The 19796-nt window shown below is 39.7% G+C and overlaps 1 protein-coding gene across 2 annotated transcripts in view; it reads left to right on the forward strand.

The window, feature by feature from the left end:
- The window catches only part of shank3a (SH3 and multiple ankyrin repeat domains 3a), a 1030755-nt gene that overhangs the window by 765853 nt on the left and 245106 nt on the right, over window positions 1–19796 (forward strand). For both annotated transcript variants that reach the window (XM_043713933.1, XM_043713934.1), the window contains exon 16: window positions 3268–3350. In XM_043713933.1, the coding sequence (XP_043569868.1) occupies window positions 3268–3350 (83 nt within the window). The remainder of the gene's footprint in view (window positions 1–3267; window positions 3351–19796) is intronic.

Genomic DNA, 19796 nt, shown 5'->3' on the forward strand with positions numbered 1-19796 from the left:
CCAGATAGGTGGCTATCCACATCAATGCCAGATTGCTTTGCCCTTGAAGAAATTCATACTTATAATAGCCCCCTTCAGCCCCAATCACCAGGGTCTGACTATGGAATGGAAAACAAAGTTAAACTTTCAGGTCATCAGATACAGGGTCATTCACATGAAATTTTAACTGTTTCTTGCTTTGCAGATGCAATCAGACTTACTAAGTGTTTCAAAATTTCCTGCTTTTATTTCAGATTTTGAGCAGGACCGGTATGTTGAAATTGTTATCTATTTTAAGCATTGATTGAGGGATAATGGTTAACTAATACAATGAGTAAAGTGAGGAGCATGGGATACATCAGAGTTTTAAGCAGTGTGAAGTGTATCAGTTCCTCTTCAAAAGTATTACGGAATATTTTACTTCAACCTGAGAAATCGTACAGAGTTGCAGTTTAATGTTTCATCCAATATACTGCACATCAAACATTGCAGTGCTCCCTCAGTGCTGCTCTGGTGTATCAACCTAGATTATGTGCTCAAGTCTCTCATCTTCAAAGTTGAGAATGCTTTTGACAGAAAGGGCTGATGTTATTTCATAATTTTTGAGGTAAGCCTAAAGCTCGACATATTGACAATTACATACAATTCAATAACTCGTTGGAAATTACTGAACAACTGTTTCCTCTGTCACAATCGGCCAGACTTTCCGAGGAATGGTAATCACACACCAATTGCCAACCCCCTCGGTTTTTAATCAATGAAAGAGCTCTACATTTCTGCAAGGAGATTCTGATCAGGGTTGTTCCAGAAATCCAGAGCTGTACTTCTATTCTGGCAGGTCTTCGTAGTGTAGATCAATTGAGGGAAGGCAAACATAGACACATAGACAGCCATTTTGACAGGCCTTGTTAAAGGGTAAGTGTATTAAGTAAGTGTGAGATTAGAGAGCTGGGGCGGTGTGGTGCCAGGTGGCTGGGGGCACAGTGCCAGGTACATAAGGTGCCAGATGGGTACAGGTTAGGGTCAAAGGCAGGTCAGCTTCCAGGTGGGTCAGTAAAATGTGCCAGGTAAGTAGGGCACTAGATGTGTAGGGTTCTGAGTGGTACAGGAGAGAGTGTCAGGAATGTAGAGTCTTAGGGACATAGGATACCAAGTGGTTAGGGGATATGGAGCTGGGTGATAAGAGTGCCTTTTGGTTGGGGAGTGGAGCTCCAGGTGAGTAGGGTACCAGTAAGTAGTGTCCCAGGGCACAAGGCAGCAAAGGGTTATAAGTCAATAATGGAGTGTTCGGGTAGGTCAGTGGGTGGAAGATATTGGATGGGGTACTGCTGTCAGGTGGCGGAGGGAATGTCAGGATCCAGGATGTTGGGTCTGGCGGTGAGGGTCAGGTCTGAGAAGACTGTGTCAAGGCGGTCTGTGGCCTTCAGGCATGCAGGGGGGTGTCAGGCCTGTGGAGCAGGAATGAGGAGTCAGATCAGATTCTGGTGGTGTTTCTGGTTTGGTGAATATAGTGTGAGGTATGTTGGTGATTCAGTTGAACAGTTATTAAGGAGTTAAATGAGGTGTTTAATAATCTAAACTTTCCTAAGGAGCTCTTTACCTTACTCCAGCATAAACCTTGAAACTATCTGATTTAAATGGATAATTTCCTGTCATAGGTTATTGTTCAATGGAATGTTTATTTTCTTGAGTCTGCTATGATGAGGATTCCACAAGATTCCTATGCACAATTCCCAACAGCGTTTCAGAAATGGTTATCTATCCATTAGAAAATCCAGCCAATTCTTCTTTGTGAAATAACTAAAAGGAATTGATAGGTCGTATGATTGGCAGTAGTCTTTATGAATGCTGTTGTTATGGACCAGACCAAACCCCCTCAAAATACATGAAGAAGATTACCTAAACCCCAACTTATTCTTATTTTAAAGACAAGTGCCAGGCATTGTGATCCAGATGCAATTTGATTTGTCAAAGTGCCAGGCTTGAAGTAAAACATTCTTTACTCATACACAATAGTAAAAATACAGCAAAAGAAAGAATTGGAATAGCTTAACTGTTTTGGAAAATTTAACAGAATGATAGATGATTTAACTACTAAACAGTAACCGTTCCAATATTGTAACATTCCATGAACACACTGTTGGCAAAGGCAAATTCAGCAAAATAGATTGTCTCACATGCAATTCTAGCAGCAGGAAGAGAACCCCCAGCTTTTAGCTGTAATAGAGAGAGGGAGAACAGCTTCCACATCCGGCTTCAATACCCCAGCAGTGACTGCTACTGAAAAACTAAAATTAAAATCCTGGCTTTATGGGAACTTGACCCCCACCATTCAGGCTGCTTCAATTGTTCCAACTTTACAAAAAAAAACAAGATCTCACAAGGTGTTTGCTTTATGGGCTTTGAAGCAGACCACACATCACCTCTGTCTCAACTTTTCTTCAATTAAAAAAAGGACCAAATACACCTCCTAAAGCTACACTATTTATCGGGTAAGCTGCTTGGTCATTTGTTGCATGTGTTTAAAGGGAATACATTTATCTGTTTGAAATTCAGAATTGATTTGTTTGTTTCCTGCCCCTAATCGGAGCCACCAATTACTGAGCCACAATGGTTTATGAAGCAAATCTCTGTAGGTTGGCTTATGGGAAGATTGCATTTGTGATGTCTATCGAATTTTCTGCTGCTGGTTTGCTAATTGTTCACACTCACACTATTGCTTTCCACAAATGAGAATCAGCTTTTTTTTCTCTCTAACAGCGTGTGTATGTGAGTGACTCTTCGAGCCTGTAGGAAGTTCCCTTGCATGTAATTAACACACAGCAGCTGGCTTATGTTATAGACATCAGACTGAAACGTTAGATCAGCACTTGCTTGATTTTTTTTCCCCTCTGTACATTATGCAACAGGCTTTGTGAAGGGGGGAGGACAGAAGCATTTGGGGTGGGGTTTAAATAGAGAAAGGGGAATGAGAACTGAATGCTGCGAGAGTGACTGAGGTGTGTGTGTGTGTATATGTGTGTGTGTGTGTGTGTGTATGTGTGTTTGTGTATGTGTGCGAGTGTCTTAGCCAGCAAACAACCCAGCTTTATTTTGTTAACTCCAGCCTCTGTGCAGAAGAGAGAAAAACACACACGCACACATACACACACACACACACATACATACATACGCACACATACACATCCATACAATCAAGACTTTGCTGCTGCTGCTGAATGCTGCTGATCACCTTTTGAAGATGGTTGTGAAAAGTAACCCAGCGCCCCTCTTGTCTTTTTCTCACAGTGATTATGTCATCGAGGAGAAGACAGCAGTGCTTCAGAAGAAGGAGAACGAGGGATATGGCTTTGTCCTCCGAGGAGCTAAAGGTGGGATTTGCTGCATTCCTGATTCCCTTATTTTTCCTTTGTGAAACACCCAGGCACATAATAAGCTGTAATCGTAATGGTACAGCTGATCGCGAATTTGTATTTTGCCTGAGAATTTTTCACACTGCTTCTGTCATCCCTTGTGAATCCATCCAGTTTAACAGCTTGATCCTGTGTTGCTAGTTTAGTCTCAGCATCTTCAATCTTTGTGATACTTGCAACATGATAAGGAACCATTGTTATAACCGTATTGTAAAGATAAGCAGGGTCAGTTCATGCTTTACCATAGACAATGTTCTATTCATCGTTCTTTTCATCGTTGCAGGCAGCATAACTGCAGCTAGAAAGAAACAACAGAATAGCCATTTTCATCTATCTTAAAAACTGACAGCTATGCCAAACACTGGTGTAAAAATATGGTTGTTTTGTAAATATTTCAGAATGAACCATGTATGTGTTGGGAATAGCAGGTTTAGTAGATGGAGCACAGAATCACTGTTTAAAGCAGCTAAAGCCAGAAGCATCAGAGCCTTTCTCCCGAGTGCAGTTTTTTTTCTCAGAGGCTAGAAGGATATTGTCTTAGAATATAGTCAGAATGTACCCGTAAAATACTTGCCACACTTTGAATGTGCACTCTTGTATCTGTGTCAGTAGCTGCAGCATGTGTGAGTGCATGTGTATGTATTGTGCTTGTAACTGTATATGCACGGAAGTGAATGACCGCACTTTTCAGGATATGTACGTTAATATGACTTCACAAAATCACATGTCCAGCTATTGATGCAAATGAAAACTATATATGATAGGACATATGGTACAGCTATCTTCAGATACAGAGCATGAATCCCATACTTCATAATGTATCACCATTTATAATGGCATTGTACATAGCAAAACTATAGGTCCTTTCACTACAATGTGTATTCGGATTTATTTGCCACCTGTTCTGTATAACAGACTTCACTGTCCATCCCATTATTGAATGCAAAATAATTTACTGTCTTACCTATCTTTTCTCTATAATCTCTGACCCTCCACATAATGAGATTTACCATTCTTCCTCACTTGTACCTAACAGATTCACTGACCGTTCTTTCTTTGTACAGAAACAGGATACACTGCAAATTCTTATTTTTGTATATAATGGGACTTGCTGTCTGTTACTCTGTTATGTATAGCATTGCCCTTTCTTTCATGAATCGAATAGGATTCACTCTTCCATCTTCTGGTGTGAATAACAAGGTTGTCTGGCCATTCTTCTATTTTAAAGTAAAGGATTGACTCTCCTGTATTGTATATAACAGGATTCAAAGTCCATTCCACTTTTATATCTAACTCTTCTCACTTCCCGTTTCTCAATCATATAGAACAAGATTCACTGCACATTCTGCTACTTTTTATATAACAATATTCATTACCTGTTCCCATGCTGTATATGACAGTACTCACTGCCCATTCCTTGTAAATAAAAAACGTTGTCACTTCTTGATCATAGATTGTATATAGCAGTATTTACTGCAGCTTTGCTTAACTGCATATAACAGTATTCATCGCCCATTCTTCAGTTGTAAAATAAAAATATTCACTGCTCATTCCTCGATTGTATATAAAGTATTCACTGCACTGGTGCTCTATTTTAAATTATACTATCCACTGTTCCTTCATCTGTTATATGTAAAAGTGTTCATTCCTCTGTTGTGTATGATAGTATTCATTGTCAATTCCCCTGTTCTATATAACAACAGTATTCACTGCCAGTTATCTTAGTTTACCTGAGTATTCACAGTCCACTCCTCTCTTGGATAAAATAGTATTCACTACTCATTGTTTTCCAAATTGCAACATTGGTGACTGCCTGCTCCTCTGATTTATATAAGAGTTAGCTGTCAGTTCCCCATTTCTATATAACAACAATCACCATCCATTCCACTTTTGTATATATAAGTGGTTACTGATTGTTTCTCTATATAACAAAACTCACTACTTGTTCCTTTATTGCACTTAACAGTATTCACTGTCTGTTCCACCAATATAAATATTGCCAACTTCTCTATTGTATATAAGGATATTAACAGTCCTTTCATCTATTTTATAGGAAAGTATTCACTGATTATTTCTGTATTGTGTTTTTTTTAAATTCACTCACACACTCATGGGATGTGGGCATCGCTGGCTGGCCAGCATTTATGCCTCCAGAAGGTAAAGGTGAGCTGCCTTCTTGAACTACCATGATGTGGAGGTGCCAGTGTTGGACTGAGGTGCATAATGTCAGTAGTCACACAACACCAGGTTATAGTCCAACAGGTTTATTTGAAAATACAAGCTTTCAGAGCACTGCTTCTTCATCAGGTAGCTAGGCACAGCTGCAGTTCACATGATGTGGATTGACCTCCAATGTCCTTAGGGAGGGAATTCCAGGATTTTTACTCAGCAACAGTGAAGGAACGGCAATATATTTCCAAGTCAGAATGATGATTGGCTTGGAGGGGAACTTGCAGGGCATAGGGTTCTCACATATCTGTTGTCCTTGTCCTTCTAGATTGAAGTGGTCATGGGTATGGAAGGTGATGTCGAAAGACCTTCAGTGAATTTCTGCAATGCATCTTGTAGATAGAACATACTGCTGTAATAAAATGTCAGTGGTAGAGGGAGTGGATGCTTTTATATGTGATGCCAATCAAGCAGGCTGCTTTGACCTGGATGGTGTTAAAGCTGCACTCATCCAGATGAGTAGGGAGCATACCATCTCATTTCTAACTTGTGCCTTTAGGGAGTCAGGAGGTGAACTACTTGCCACAGAACTCCTAGTTCCTAGCCTGCTGTTGTAGTCACGAAATATATATAGTGTATCCACTTGGGTTTCTGGACATAGATAACCCAAGAATGTTGATAGTGGGGACTTCAGTGATGATAACACCATTCATTGAATGTCAGGATTGGGTGTCCGGCTAGATTGTCTTTTATCGGTGATAGTGGCAGATGGAGCTTAATTTAGGTGCTGCATTTTGGGAAAGCAATCTTAATAGGACTTATACACTTAACGGTAAGGTCCTAGGGAGTGTTGCTGAAGAAAGACACCTTGGAGTATATAAGTTCATAGCTCCTTGAAAGTAGAGTTGCAGGTAGTTAGGATAGTGAAGAAGGCATTTGGTATGCTTTCCTTTATTAGTCAGAGTATTGAGTACAGGAGTTTAGATTAGATTACCTACAGTATGGAAGCAGGCCCTCCGGCCCAACAAGTCCACACCAACCCTCTGAAGAGTAACCCATCCAGACCCGTTCCCCTACATTTGCCCTGAATACTATGGACAATTTAGCATGGCCAATTCACCTGACCTGTACATCTTTGGATTGTGGGAGAAGCTGGAGCACCCAGAGGAAGCCCACGCAGATGCGGGCAGAATGTACAAACTTCACACAGTCAGTCACCTGAGGTGGGAATTGAACCTGGGCGCTGTGAGGCAGCAGTGCTAACCAGTGCCGCCAAGTTGGAAGGTTATATTGTAGCTGTACAGGACATTGGTTAGGCCACTTTTGGAATATTGCATGCAATTCTGTCCCCTTCCTATTGGATGGATGTTCTGAAACTTGAAAGAATTCAGAAAAGATTTACAAGGATGTTGCCAGGGCTGCAGGATTTGAGCTACAGGGAGAGGTTGAATAGGCTGGGGCTGTTTTCCCTGGAGCGTCGGAGTCTGAGGGGTGACCGTATAGAGATTTATAAAGTCATGAGGGGCATGGATAGAATAAATAGACTATGTGTTTTCCCTGGGGTGGGGGAGTCCAGAGCTAGAAGGCATAGGTTTATGGTGAGAGGGGAAATATATAAAAGAGACCTAAGGGGCAACTTTTTCACGCAGAGGGTGGTACGTGTGTGGAATGAGCTGCCAGAGGAAGTGATGGAGACTGGTACAACTGCAACATTTAAAAGGCATCTGGATGGGTATATGAATTGAAAAGCTTTGGAGGGATATGGGCTGGGTGCTGGCAAGTGGGACCTTTTAGGTTGGGATATCTGGACACCATGGATGAGTTTCACCAAAGGGTCTGTTTCTGTGCTGTACATTAGATTACATTACAGTGTGGAATCTTTATGACTCTATGGTTATAGTCTGGCATTTGTGTGTTTTGAATGTTACTTGCCACTCGTCAGCCCAAGCCTGAATATTACCCCAATCTTGTTGCATTGAACATGAACAATTTCAGTATCTGATGAGTCATGAATGGTGTTGAGCATTGTACAATCATTGGTGAACAGTCCCACTTCTGACCTTATGATGGAGGGAAGGTCATTGATGAAGCAGCTGAAGATGGTTGGGCAAAGGTCACTACCCTGGGGAACTCCTGCTGAGGTGTCCTGGAGCTCAGATGACTGACCTCCAACAACCATAAGCATCTTCCTATTTGCCAGGTAGAATTCCACCAGTGGAGAGTTTTACCCATGATTCCTACTGATTCCAATTTTGCTAGGACTCCTTGATGCCACACTTGATCGAATGTAGTCTTGATCAAGAGCTGTAACTCTCACCTCACCTCTGGAATTCTGCTTTTTTGTCTATGTTTGAACCACGGTGAGGTGTAATCTGAGGCGGCACGGTGGCACAGTGGTTAGCACTGCTGCCTCACAGCGCCAGAGACCCGGGTTCAATTCCCGCCTCAGGCGACTCTCTGTGTGGAGTTTGCACATTCTCCCTGTTTCTGCGTGGGTTTCCTCCGGGTGCTCCGGTTTCCTCCCACAGTCCAAAAATGTGCAGGTTAGGTGAATTGACCATGTTAAATTGCCCGTAGTATTAAGTGAAGGGGTAAATATAGGAGAATGGGTCTGGGTGGGTTACGCTTTGGCGGTTCGGTGTGGACTTGTTGGGCCGAAGGGCCTGTTTCCACATTGTAAGTAATCTAATCTAAAAACCAAGGCTGTAATGAGGTCAGGAGCTTGGTGGCCCTATCAGAACCCAAACTGCGCATCACTGAGCAGGTTATTGCTGAGCAGGTGCTGCTAGATACACTGTTGATGACACCTTCTATCATTTTACTGATAATCGAGAGTAGACTGATGGGGCGGTATTTGGTTGTATTTAATTTGTTCCTCCATTGTATAGAACAGTATTCACTCTATCAAAGCAGAAATTCAGCAATCTGAAACAAAAACAGAAATTGCTGGAGGAACTTAACAGGTCTGGAAGCATCTATGGAGAGAAAGCAAGAGACTGCAGTTCCAAAGATAGGTCATTGAATCCGAAATGTTATTTCTGCTGTCTCTGTATAGACGCCGTCAGACTTGCTGAGGTTCTCCAGCAATTTCTGGCTTTGTTTCAGATTTCCAGCAACCTCCGTTCTTTATTTCAGTATTCACTCCATATTACTTTATTGCACCATTCATTCATTGGCAGTCCCTCACATAAGGGTGACTCTCTGCCACTCTCACGGTGAGTCCATAGGTGACTGTACAGACCGATGCAGCTGCCACAGGCTGTTACACATGGGGGAGGTGAAGGGTTGGGTGGGGTGTTGGTGTGGGAATGCGATCCTTTCTCTGATTACACCTGGCATCTGGTTTTTCCTGATGGCAAATCTCGAGGCCTTCCTGGATGCTCCTCCTCCACTTTGGACGGACTTGGGCCAGTGATTCCCAGGTATCTGTGGGAATGCTGCACTTCACCAGTGAGGCCTTGAGGGTGTCCCTGAAGCGCTTCCTCTGTCCACCTGGGGCTCACCTGCTGTTTCGGAGCTGGGAGTAGAAATCCTGCTTGGGAAGTCTCATCTACTGTGTCGTTGCTCTTGATATGGTCTCCTCTACATTGTGGAAACAGGACAACAACTTGCGGTATGTTTCAGAGAACATCTCTGGGACACACTCACCAAATAATCCCACCGCCCCGTGGCCGAACACTTTAACTCCCCCTCGCACTCTGCCAAGGACATGCATGTCCTGGGCCTTCTCCACTGCCAAACTCTAGCCACCCAACACTTGGAGGAAGAACACCTCATCTTCTGCCTTGGGACCCTCCAACCACATGGGATCAATATGGATTTCACTAGTTTCCTTATTTCCCCTCCTCCCACCTTATCCCAGATCCAACCCTCCAACTTGGCACCACCCTCTTGAACTGTCCTACCTGTCCATCTTCTTTCCCACCTATCCACTCTACCCTCAAAACATTGACAGTCCCACTCCCCCAACACTGCCTGACCAGCTGTGCTTTTCCAGCACCACACTCTTCGGTCTCATTGTTGGTCATGTGGGCTCTATTGTATATGACAGTATTCATTTCCCGCTCTTCAGTTATATATTACAATATTTTGTGTACATTTCTCAATTGTATACACCAGCTTTAACTGTTTATTCCTTTATTGTTCTTCTGTTGTATATATTAGTATTAAGTACCCACTGCTCTACTGTATAACACAGTATTTGATACCTGCTTCTCTCTTGTGTATTGTGGTATTTACCACTCTTTCCTCCATTGTCGTGAACAGCACATTCCTCCAGAATATATAATTGTCTTCTCTGCCTGTTCCTCTTCTGTATATAAATAGTATTTGCTGCTCATTCTTCTGTTATATAAAACAGCTTTCACTGCTTGTTCCTTTATTGTACAGAGTAGTCTGTTCTTCTGTTGTATACTACCCATTAATCTGTTGTGTGAAACAGTATCCACTGACTGTTCCTCAACAATATAGTAACAGTATTCACCAATATTTGGTGCTAGTTCTTCCATTAACACCACAGTTTTAACTGCTCATTTCTCTATTGTATCAGGCAATATTCACAGTCCACTCCCTTATTACATTCAACAGTTTTCACTGCTTGCTCCTCCACTGTACAGAACATTATTCACTACTAATTTGCTACTGTATGTAAATGTTCGCTGCCCATTCTTCTACAATATAATTGGATTCAGTGTCTGTTCCAAAATTGTATCTGACAGTTCTCACTGGCTATTGCTCTGTTGTGTGAATCAGCATTCCTTGTCCACTCCTCCCTTGTATACAAGAGTATTCACTGCTTTCTGCTCCATTAAATAGAACACATATCAATGATCATTCCTGTAGTGATTCTAAGTATATTAACTGCCCATTTCTTTACTGTATGTAAATAGCACCTACTATCCTGTTCTCCATTCTGTATAACAGCATTCACTGTCCTCTTGTACACTCCTCTCTTGTACATAAGAATATGCACTTCTCGCTCATCCATTCTTCTAGTGTATATAACTCTTTAACTGCCCATTTATCCAATGTATAATACAGTTATCTCTGCTTGTTCCTCTATTGTATACTACCATATTCATTACCCATTACTGTACTGCCCAGAATAGTATTCAGCATTCACTATAAGACAGAATTCACCGCTGTTCCTCAATTATAGATGTGTAAAATCACTGCTCGTTCCTTTATTGTATGTAACAGTGTTTACTGCCCTTTTTCACTTCCCGTTCTTCTATTCTAAAACAGCATTCACTGCTCATTCCTCTATCCTGTAAAACATCATTCATTGTCAAACTTTCCCATTGTAATTAACATTGTTCGCTGGCCATTCCTCCTTTCTAAAGAGCAGTATTCAGAGCTTGTTCTTGTATTGTATGAAAGTGTATTCACTACTTGTTCCACAACTGTATTCACTGCCATTCCATGTATACAACAGTCTCACAGTTTGTTCCTCCCTCATTGTATACAATAATAAGTCTCTGACAATTCATCACTGCTTGTTGCTTTATCAGATATAATAGAATTCACTGCCTGTTACTCTGTTATAATAGTATAATAATATTCACTGCCTGTTCATCTTTTGTGTAGACCAATATTTATTGTTTATTCCTCTCCTTTTTATAACATTATTCATTCATTCCACTATCATAAATGACAGAATTAACTGTATAAACCATTATTCACTGTCCATCCCTCTATTTTAAATAGCAGCATTCACCACTTGTTCATCTATTCCCTTTAAAATAATTCATTTTGCATTCTTTACTTCTATGTAAACATATTAACTACTCATTTTTCTATGATATATTAAAATATTCACTTCTCATGTTCTATTGTTTAAAATAAGGCCACTGTCCATTTAAGGAATGGAATAGTATGCAAATACCTCCTTATGTAACAGTATTCATTATCCATTCATCTCTTGCATAGAATTGCTTGTTCCCGCATTGTGCATAATATTCATAGCCCATTCATTTAAGGTATAGAACAGGATTCATTATTTGTTTGCCTCTTGTATGAAATAATATTCAAATGCTGTCTGGAACAGAATTTGCTATCCATTCCTCTGTTGGATTTAATAATATTACTGCTCGATATACTTTGGGGATGCATCAACACTCTTATCTTGAAGAGTGTTGCAAATTGAAGATGTTCAGTTATAATTGCAATCAATCTGAGTCTTTGAAAATTAGTCATAATCTGGGCTTTCAGGTTTTACAAAGTAGTCATAAATACTGGTAATTGAAAAGTTTATTGGGTTCTCTTCTGGGAAAAGAATTGCAGGAGCAAGACATTTGGGGCTTCTTGGGTGTCTTCCTTACTGACCATTGGATCTGTGATGTGTCTGAGGTAAATTGCCCATACTTTTGCAAGTTTGCTCTTGATAAGATTTATCACTTGGCCAGCTACCTGTACCTGATTAAGTAAGATTTCCAATTGTGTTACATGGTCTTCTCAGGTATTTCTGTATATTAGTACATCAACCAAATAAATCATACAATTGGTTACCTTGTTTACAACTTGGTCATCATGCTTTAGAAAGTAGCAGGAACATTTTTAAACCCAGTGGCCTGACAATGATGAGGTCACCCATTTGATGTAATAAAAGCATATATTTCCTGAACTCTCAATATACCTGCTAGTATCTCTTCAATAAAAGCATCTTAGTAAGGAATAAGGTGCTGCCAATCCTATTAGTATAGTCTTCCACGAAATTGGGTTATGACTCTGTTTTTGTTACTGCGCTTACTTTCTATAATCCTTGCAGAATCAAGTTGATCCGTCGAGTTTAGGAATTAATACCCCAGGGAACTTATAAGACTGTAAGATGTAAGAACAGAAGTAGACCATTCAGCCCATTTAGTATGCTCTGTCATTCAATGAGATCATGACCAAACTGATAATCTCAACTGCAGTTTCCAGCTTTTAATTCCATTATTGGTCAATAGCATAATCTCAATAAAATGATCTTCCATTTCCTATTTCTCAGTTCCACCTAAATAACTTCCCTGGACATACTCCCAGGAATATTCTCCCTAATTATAGCCATAATGTTATCTTTCATCAAAAATGCCACTCCCCCTCCCCTCCTGCCCCTGCTTTCGATCCTTTCTAAAGCATTTGTATCCTGGAACATTAAACTGCCAGTCCTGTCCATCCCTGAGCCACATCTCTGTAATTGCTAGGATATCCTAGTCCCATGTTCCTAACTGTGCCCTGAGTTCATCTGCCTTACCGTTAGGCCTTTTGCACTGAAATAAATGCAGTTTAATTTATCAGCCCAATTCTCTGCTTTGTTTCTGCCTGCCCTGACTGTTTGACTTGCTCCTTTTCCCAACTGTTTCAGACTTATCTCTTCTTTCACTATCTCCTGGGTGGGCCCACGCCCCACCCCACCCGACCGCTGCGCCCCTCGCTTCCACCCCTTGCTAGTTTAAATCCTCCCAAGTAAATCTCCCTGCCATTATGTTAGTCCCCTTCCAATTCAGGTGCAATCCATCCTTTTACAGGTAACGTCTACACCAGAAGTGATTCCAATGATCCAAAAATGTGAATCCATCTCCCCTGCACCAGTTCCTCAACCATGCATTCATCTGCTCTATCCTATTCCCATTCTCGATAGCTCATGGCACTGGGAGTAATCCAGATGTTACTATCCTCAAGGACCTACTTTTAAATTCCTGCCTAATTTGTATATTATCTCCTCAGAACCTCATACTTTTCTTTTCCTACGTGGTTGGTTCCAATGTTGACACAAACACTTTTTCTTCCCGTGATCTGGAGTGTCTACCAGATAATTCACTTCACTGATGTTCTTAATTGCTTTGTACAAACCACTGAATCTTGCCTTCACAAGATCAAATGGAACTTGTAGATTCATTTGGTGTGTCTTTAGTATCAAATTACAGAAATTCTAGATCTTTATCCCAGTCATGGAGATATTCATTAAAATTTGCTTTAATCATTGTTTTGAGTGTGACGGTATCTCCCCAAAGGTTCCTATGCTGTGGACTGGAACTATCTTCTCCCCAAGTTACACATTTTAAGCATAAAATTGGAAATATGGTTTGACTGTATTTCTATTGATAGTCCACCACCCCTTTAGCTGTGATTGTTCTCAAAGAGATAGCTTCTGGAAACTGCTGTCATATCTGTAATGTTGAGTATATATTGGTTTCCCATTTTCATTTTCAGCAATAGTTGTCCATGTTCTACTTGCACCCTACTGACAGTTCTCAAACCCTAATAAGAGTATTAAAGCTGCTAATTGTATGTTGAGGCTTTCTCACTATTTGACATGTTTACAAAAACTTCACTGCATCCTAATGAAACACTGGTCAATAGAAATGCTGTTTTATCAATATCTGAGTTTTTTGTATTCCTGCATTTCTGATCTTGGAAATGTAGTATGCTAACTGCAATGTCTTTTTATGACATCTGGGGTAGTACAGATAGACAATCCTTAATCTGAAATCTGAAGGCTTTTTCCTGAAGTTTTTTTCTCATTAACAAGGTTGTGTGGCATGCAACTCACCTCCCATTTGACCCACATCACTCAGACGTGACATAGCGGCACAGCCCAACATTGGCAGACATCAGTTCTGTCTCAGTACTCATAGCAATCACAGGTGGGTTTGCTGTTCGGTAATTTTGTTTGTATTTTACAGTGAAAATGTCATTTAATCCTTTATCCAAAAAATTCCAAAATCTGAAAGACAGCTGGTCCCGACAGTTTTGGTTGAAGGATTGTCTACCTGTACTACTACCTAATGAACAATTGAACACTCTTCATCCTTAAGTTTGTGAGAAGATCTCCACTTGCTCATCAAAGCCCCATTTTTAACATGTTAACACTCTGGAACTCTCTGAGCCTCAACTTTAATGTGGACTAATTGCGTTAAACTTGCTTAACTCTACTCTATTTGTTGAGCCTCAATTAAACACTTGGAATAATCCCCATCTTTAAAGAAAACTTTGGCTATCTTAATAACTACTTGTGGTATACCTTTGACCCTTGGTGATGGCCTTTGTTTAACCATTGATCTGGCCACCACATGGAAAGGAAAAATACACTGAATTTGTTCTTGTAATTGTTTAGTCTCTTACCTCATCTGGATTTTCTGTGATTACGGGCAACGCTACAGCTTTCACTCCTGCCACATCATTACCTAAAAGTACATAAACACCACAGGTAACTTCCAAACAACCTCGACTATCCCTGTTCCAGACATTAATTCACAGTCGAACTGCACTTTGTAAAAAGGAATGCATATTTACTCTCCACTAATTCCCTTTACAAACATCTCAGAGGAAAGAAATTATGTCATCCACCAGCAAAAGTTGCTCCACTATCCCTTAATAATGTGTGGACTTAGTTGCTACTGTATCCCTTAATATAGTATGGATTTAGCTGTATCATTTGACAAATAAACTAAAGTAATTTATATCTCCCATTTATTTATCTATTTCTCATCTATCAGCTCTCCTGAACTCACGGCAGTGTTTACCTTTGGTCTCATGATTGTAGTTAAAGCTACAGTTTGATTTGTTGTGTAAATGTGCTAGTCTCCTTTTTCAGAAATAGAGTTTAGATCAGAGTGATGCTGGAAAAGCAGAGCAGGTCAGGCAGCATCTGAGGAGCAAGAAAATTGGCGTTTCGGGCAAAAGCCCTTCATCAGGAATGTTGGGCTTTTTCAGAAACACTGTTATGAACCTAACTGAGTCCCATGGGGTTCCCATGCAACTTCCAGAATTCTGAACAAAGGTTCCTGACAATGGAAATGCTTAGGTATCTAATTTTCACTTCCGTCCTCAGGACATCCCTTTTTTATCAGAGGAGGAATTCCCAGAGTATTCCCAGTTCTCCCTTCTTTATCCTGGTTACTTGTCCTCCTTTCACTGTTCCATCTTCTATCAATGTTTGGTTTATGGTGGTGAGTGCGAGAAGGTGTAATTTTATGGACCAGCTTATAATTGTCAGCCATCCCTGCTGCCTGTCCAGCTGTTGCAACCCTCTGGTTTTCAACATGAGGTCTAATTACTAGAGGAAGTGAATTTTTAAATTGTTCTCAGAGACTAATTTCTCTATGAGCTTCATACATGAAATTTTCTCCTAATGCCGCTATCAAACATGTCATGACTTAAGCGGGAAGAGTGTGTGATAGTAATGCCTCACTGTTCTACAAGCTATCGCAAAATGCAAAATATCCCAATTAGACCACCAAGAGGTCCAATTTATATGACTCACTGCTATCAGCACAAAGGCAATTCATATGCCATTACAGAAAATATGTATTTTTCTTGTAACACACTTAACTTACCAAATGGCAGAGAAAAGAAAGAATTACTAATATACTATTCTGCAATTTAAACTATATCCCTTTAGAAACTCTTAAACATACACTTACTCTCACACAATTAAAATGTACAAAAGACAGACAGTTTAATGCAGATAGAATGAGAGGGAAAATGCCAGGGAAGGTACAATTCGATTCAAAGGTGCAGGTCTCAAGGATAGGTGAAATTTGTCTCTCACCATTCCTTTTGATTTCAACAATGATGTTGGTGCTTTTTGTCTGTGAAGGGATGTCCTTCACTTTGACAGTCAATCTGGTGGACCTAGACTCGCCACCAACTTTCACATTTAAAGGACTATTCTTCAGCATTTCAGACAACTCCAGCAAAACACCACCACCAAACACATTTTACGCTCACTCTCCTTGACTGCATTTTGCAGGGATCGTTTCCTCTGGGACACTCTAGTCCAGTCCACAACTACCCACACTACCTCCCCCATGGCACCTTCCCATATAACTGCAGAAGGTGCAACACTTGCCCTTTCACCTCTTCCCTGCTCACTCCCCAAGGGAGTCTTTCCAGGTGAAGCAGCATTTCACCTGTACTTCCTCCGATCTTGTGCATTGTATTTGCTGCATCCAATATGGCCTACTCTACAAATTAGAAACTAAACGCAGACTGGGTGACTGCTCTGTAGAACACTCTGCTCTGTGTGCAAACAGGACCCTGACCTTTCCATAGCCGGTCATTTTAACATAGCGTCCTGCTCGCATGTTCACTTTTCGGTCCTCAGCGTGCTGCAGTGTTCCAGTGAATCACAGCGCAAACTGGAGGAATAACATCTCATCTTCAGACGAAGCATTTTAAAGCCTTCTGGACTTAATATGGAGTTCAACACCTTCAAATTATGAACCATTTATTCCTTTCTTTTAACTTGTTATCATGTCCTCTCTCTCTCTCTCTCTCTCTCCACCCCCTGCCAAGGGCCTGAAAACAAAAAGACTTTTCACAGTCCACCTGGTTTCCTGTCAACGAAATTGAATTGTGGACAAACATAAACTAATGGAAGATGTTTACTTAAGATTGCAATCAATCTGATCATGTGTGCTTGGAAATTGGTCACAATCCAGTTTGTCAGGTTTTACAAGGTAGTCAGAAATACTGGTTTTTGGGTTCTCAGTAACTACTTTTGAGGAAAGAATTTGGAGGAAAATGTTTAGCTTCTGGGATATCTTCCTTATTGACCCTTACGTTTATAAAAATAGAAAACTATTTCCAGAAATGGTTGCTAGACAACCATTTGCATAGAAGCCCCCCAGTCTTTTCAAAACTAGATTTTCCAGTAATTAAGTGCCACCAACTCTTAGTTCCTTGATAACTTTGCTTGACCTTTTCGCCAAGTCCCTTGACCTTACTGTAAACAAACTGCACCAAACGTTTGACTTGATTCCTGGATAAAATCATGTATAAAACCAGAAAGTAGCCAAACTGTTCCATATTTTCCAATTTTTCACATAGTCCTTAAGTATGAATGTGTATTCTTAGCGCCTTCATTTAACTCAGCAACAAAAGCAGAAATTTCTGGAAAACCTTAGCAGTCTGGCAGCATCCATGAAGAGAAATCAGAGTTAACGTTTTGGGTCCAGTGATCCTTCCTCAGAACTGATCCAGTTCCAAATCTCTTCTGGTTTTTACGTTCATCTAACTGCTAACTACCCATTCCTCGATTGTACATGGAATTACTCACTGCTTGTTCCTCTATTGTAAGAAACAGTTTTCATTAACTATTCCTTTATTATAGGTAGTAGCATTAACTGATCATTAATTTATTGTGTAGTACAGTATTCACTGCCATTCCTCTACTGTATGCATTGTACTATTCCTCTGATACATATAACAGTAATCACTGCCATTCCTCTACTGTATGCATTGTATAATTCCCCTGTTACATATAACAGTATTCACTGCCTCTTCCTCTCTTGTATACAACAGTATTCACTACTTATTACTCCAATGCATTTTACACTATTCACCATCCATTCCTTTGTTGTCTAGAACAACATTCTTTGTATCTTCCTTTAATGTATAGAACAGTATTCACTGTATCCATTGTGTAAAACAATATTCACTGTCCTTTCCTTTATTGTATGGAATAATATTCACTGCTCAATCGTCTATTGTTTATTTGTTCATGGCACATACAGAATTTCGTCCATTGCATCATTCCTCTATTCTAGAAAGTGGTACTCGTTGTCTGTTCCTCTTTTGTGTAGAATAGTATTCACAGCTCACTCCTTTATTATACATAGAAGTATTCACTGTTTCCTCTTCACTTATATAAAATAGGATTTACTGTCTGTTTCTCTAATATTTACTGCCTAATGCTCTACTGTACATAATAATAATCACTGACCATTCCTCTATCATAAATAGCAATTTTCACTCTTCAATACTCTGTTATGTAAAACAGGATTCATTGGCAATTCCCTTTATTTCATGCAATAGTATTCAATGCTTATTCCCATATATATTATAAATACATAAATAGTGTGTATGTATACACACATTTTATATATTATCTGTTCATGTCATATCAAAAGTATTCATTGCACCATTTCTCTATTATATATATATATATATATCAGTAATCACTGTCCATTGTGCTCTCACAAAATAGAATTCACTGCTCATCCCTCCAATACATATATCAGTATTTTCTGCAAATTCCTTTATTGTGTATAACAGTATTAACTGCACATTTCTCTTTTGAATAAAGCAATGTTGACTGTCTGATCCTGTCTTGTTTATAAAATTATTTGTTGCCTTGTCCTCAATTGTAATTATCAGTTTCATTGCCTGGAACATTATTGTGTGTTACAGAGTTCACTGCTCATTCTCTTAATGTACATAGCAATATTCATTGCTTGTTCTTCTGTTGTATTTCACAGTATTCACTGATCATTTCACTAATATTTATAATATTATTGACTGCAACATTCCTCTATTGTACATAACCTTATTCACTGCCCTGATCTTCTACTATAAATAAAAGTCATCTTTGCTTATTCATCAATTAATTGGAACAGTATTGACTGCTTGTTCCTTTATTGTACATAGTAGTATTTCCTGTCCTTCTCTCAATTGTAATAACTGTACTCATTGTTTGTTCCTCTGTTGCATAGAATAGCATTTCCTCTATTTTATACAACAGTATTAACTGTCCATTTCTCTCTTACACTGAATAATATTCACGGTTCGGTCACCTATTGTACATCATATTATTTACGGTCATTTCCTCACTTGTATAATACAGGTTTCACTGCCCATTTCTTCTTTGAATGGAGTTGTATTCATTGCTCACCATTCTATTTTATAACATCATGGACCAGACCAGACCCATTCAAAATATTTTAAGAAGGTAACCTAGACCCTAACCTTTTCTCATTTTAAAGGCAAATATGAAGTGCTGCGTTCCAAATGTAATTCAATTGATCAAATTTATCAAAATACAATTTATTCAAACACTATAGTTAAAATACAACAAAAGAAACAAAAACTTAGAATAATGTAACTCTACTGGAAAACTTAACAGAATAATAGATACACAAACTATTGCAAATTAACTATTCCAACATAGCAACATCCCATAAACACACCCTTTGGCAAAAAGACAAATTGAGAAATCAGATTTTCTCACATGCATCCCAGCAGCAAAGAGAGAGAGAGAGAGAGAGAGAAAGAATAACAAGCAAAAACTCAAAGAGACCAGCAGCCAGGAGGCATTTATTGCAGCTTCCAACTCTGTTGAAATTCTCACAACAAATTCTCAAAGCTCCACCTAAAAAAAAAATTAGAAATCCTTGTCTGTGAGAGCTGGTCATGCCCATCCATGCTGCTTCTATTGTTCCAATTTAACAAAAGAACCCAAATCCTCACAAG

Source organism: Chiloscyllium plagiosum, chromosome 23 (genome assembly GCF_004010195.1).
Source record: "Chiloscyllium plagiosum isolate BGI_BamShark_2017 chromosome 23, ASM401019v2, whole genome shotgun sequence".
In the NCBI taxonomy this organism is placed as follows: domain Eukaryota; kingdom Metazoa; phylum Chordata; class Chondrichthyes; order Orectolobiformes; family Hemiscylliidae; genus Chiloscyllium; species Chiloscyllium plagiosum.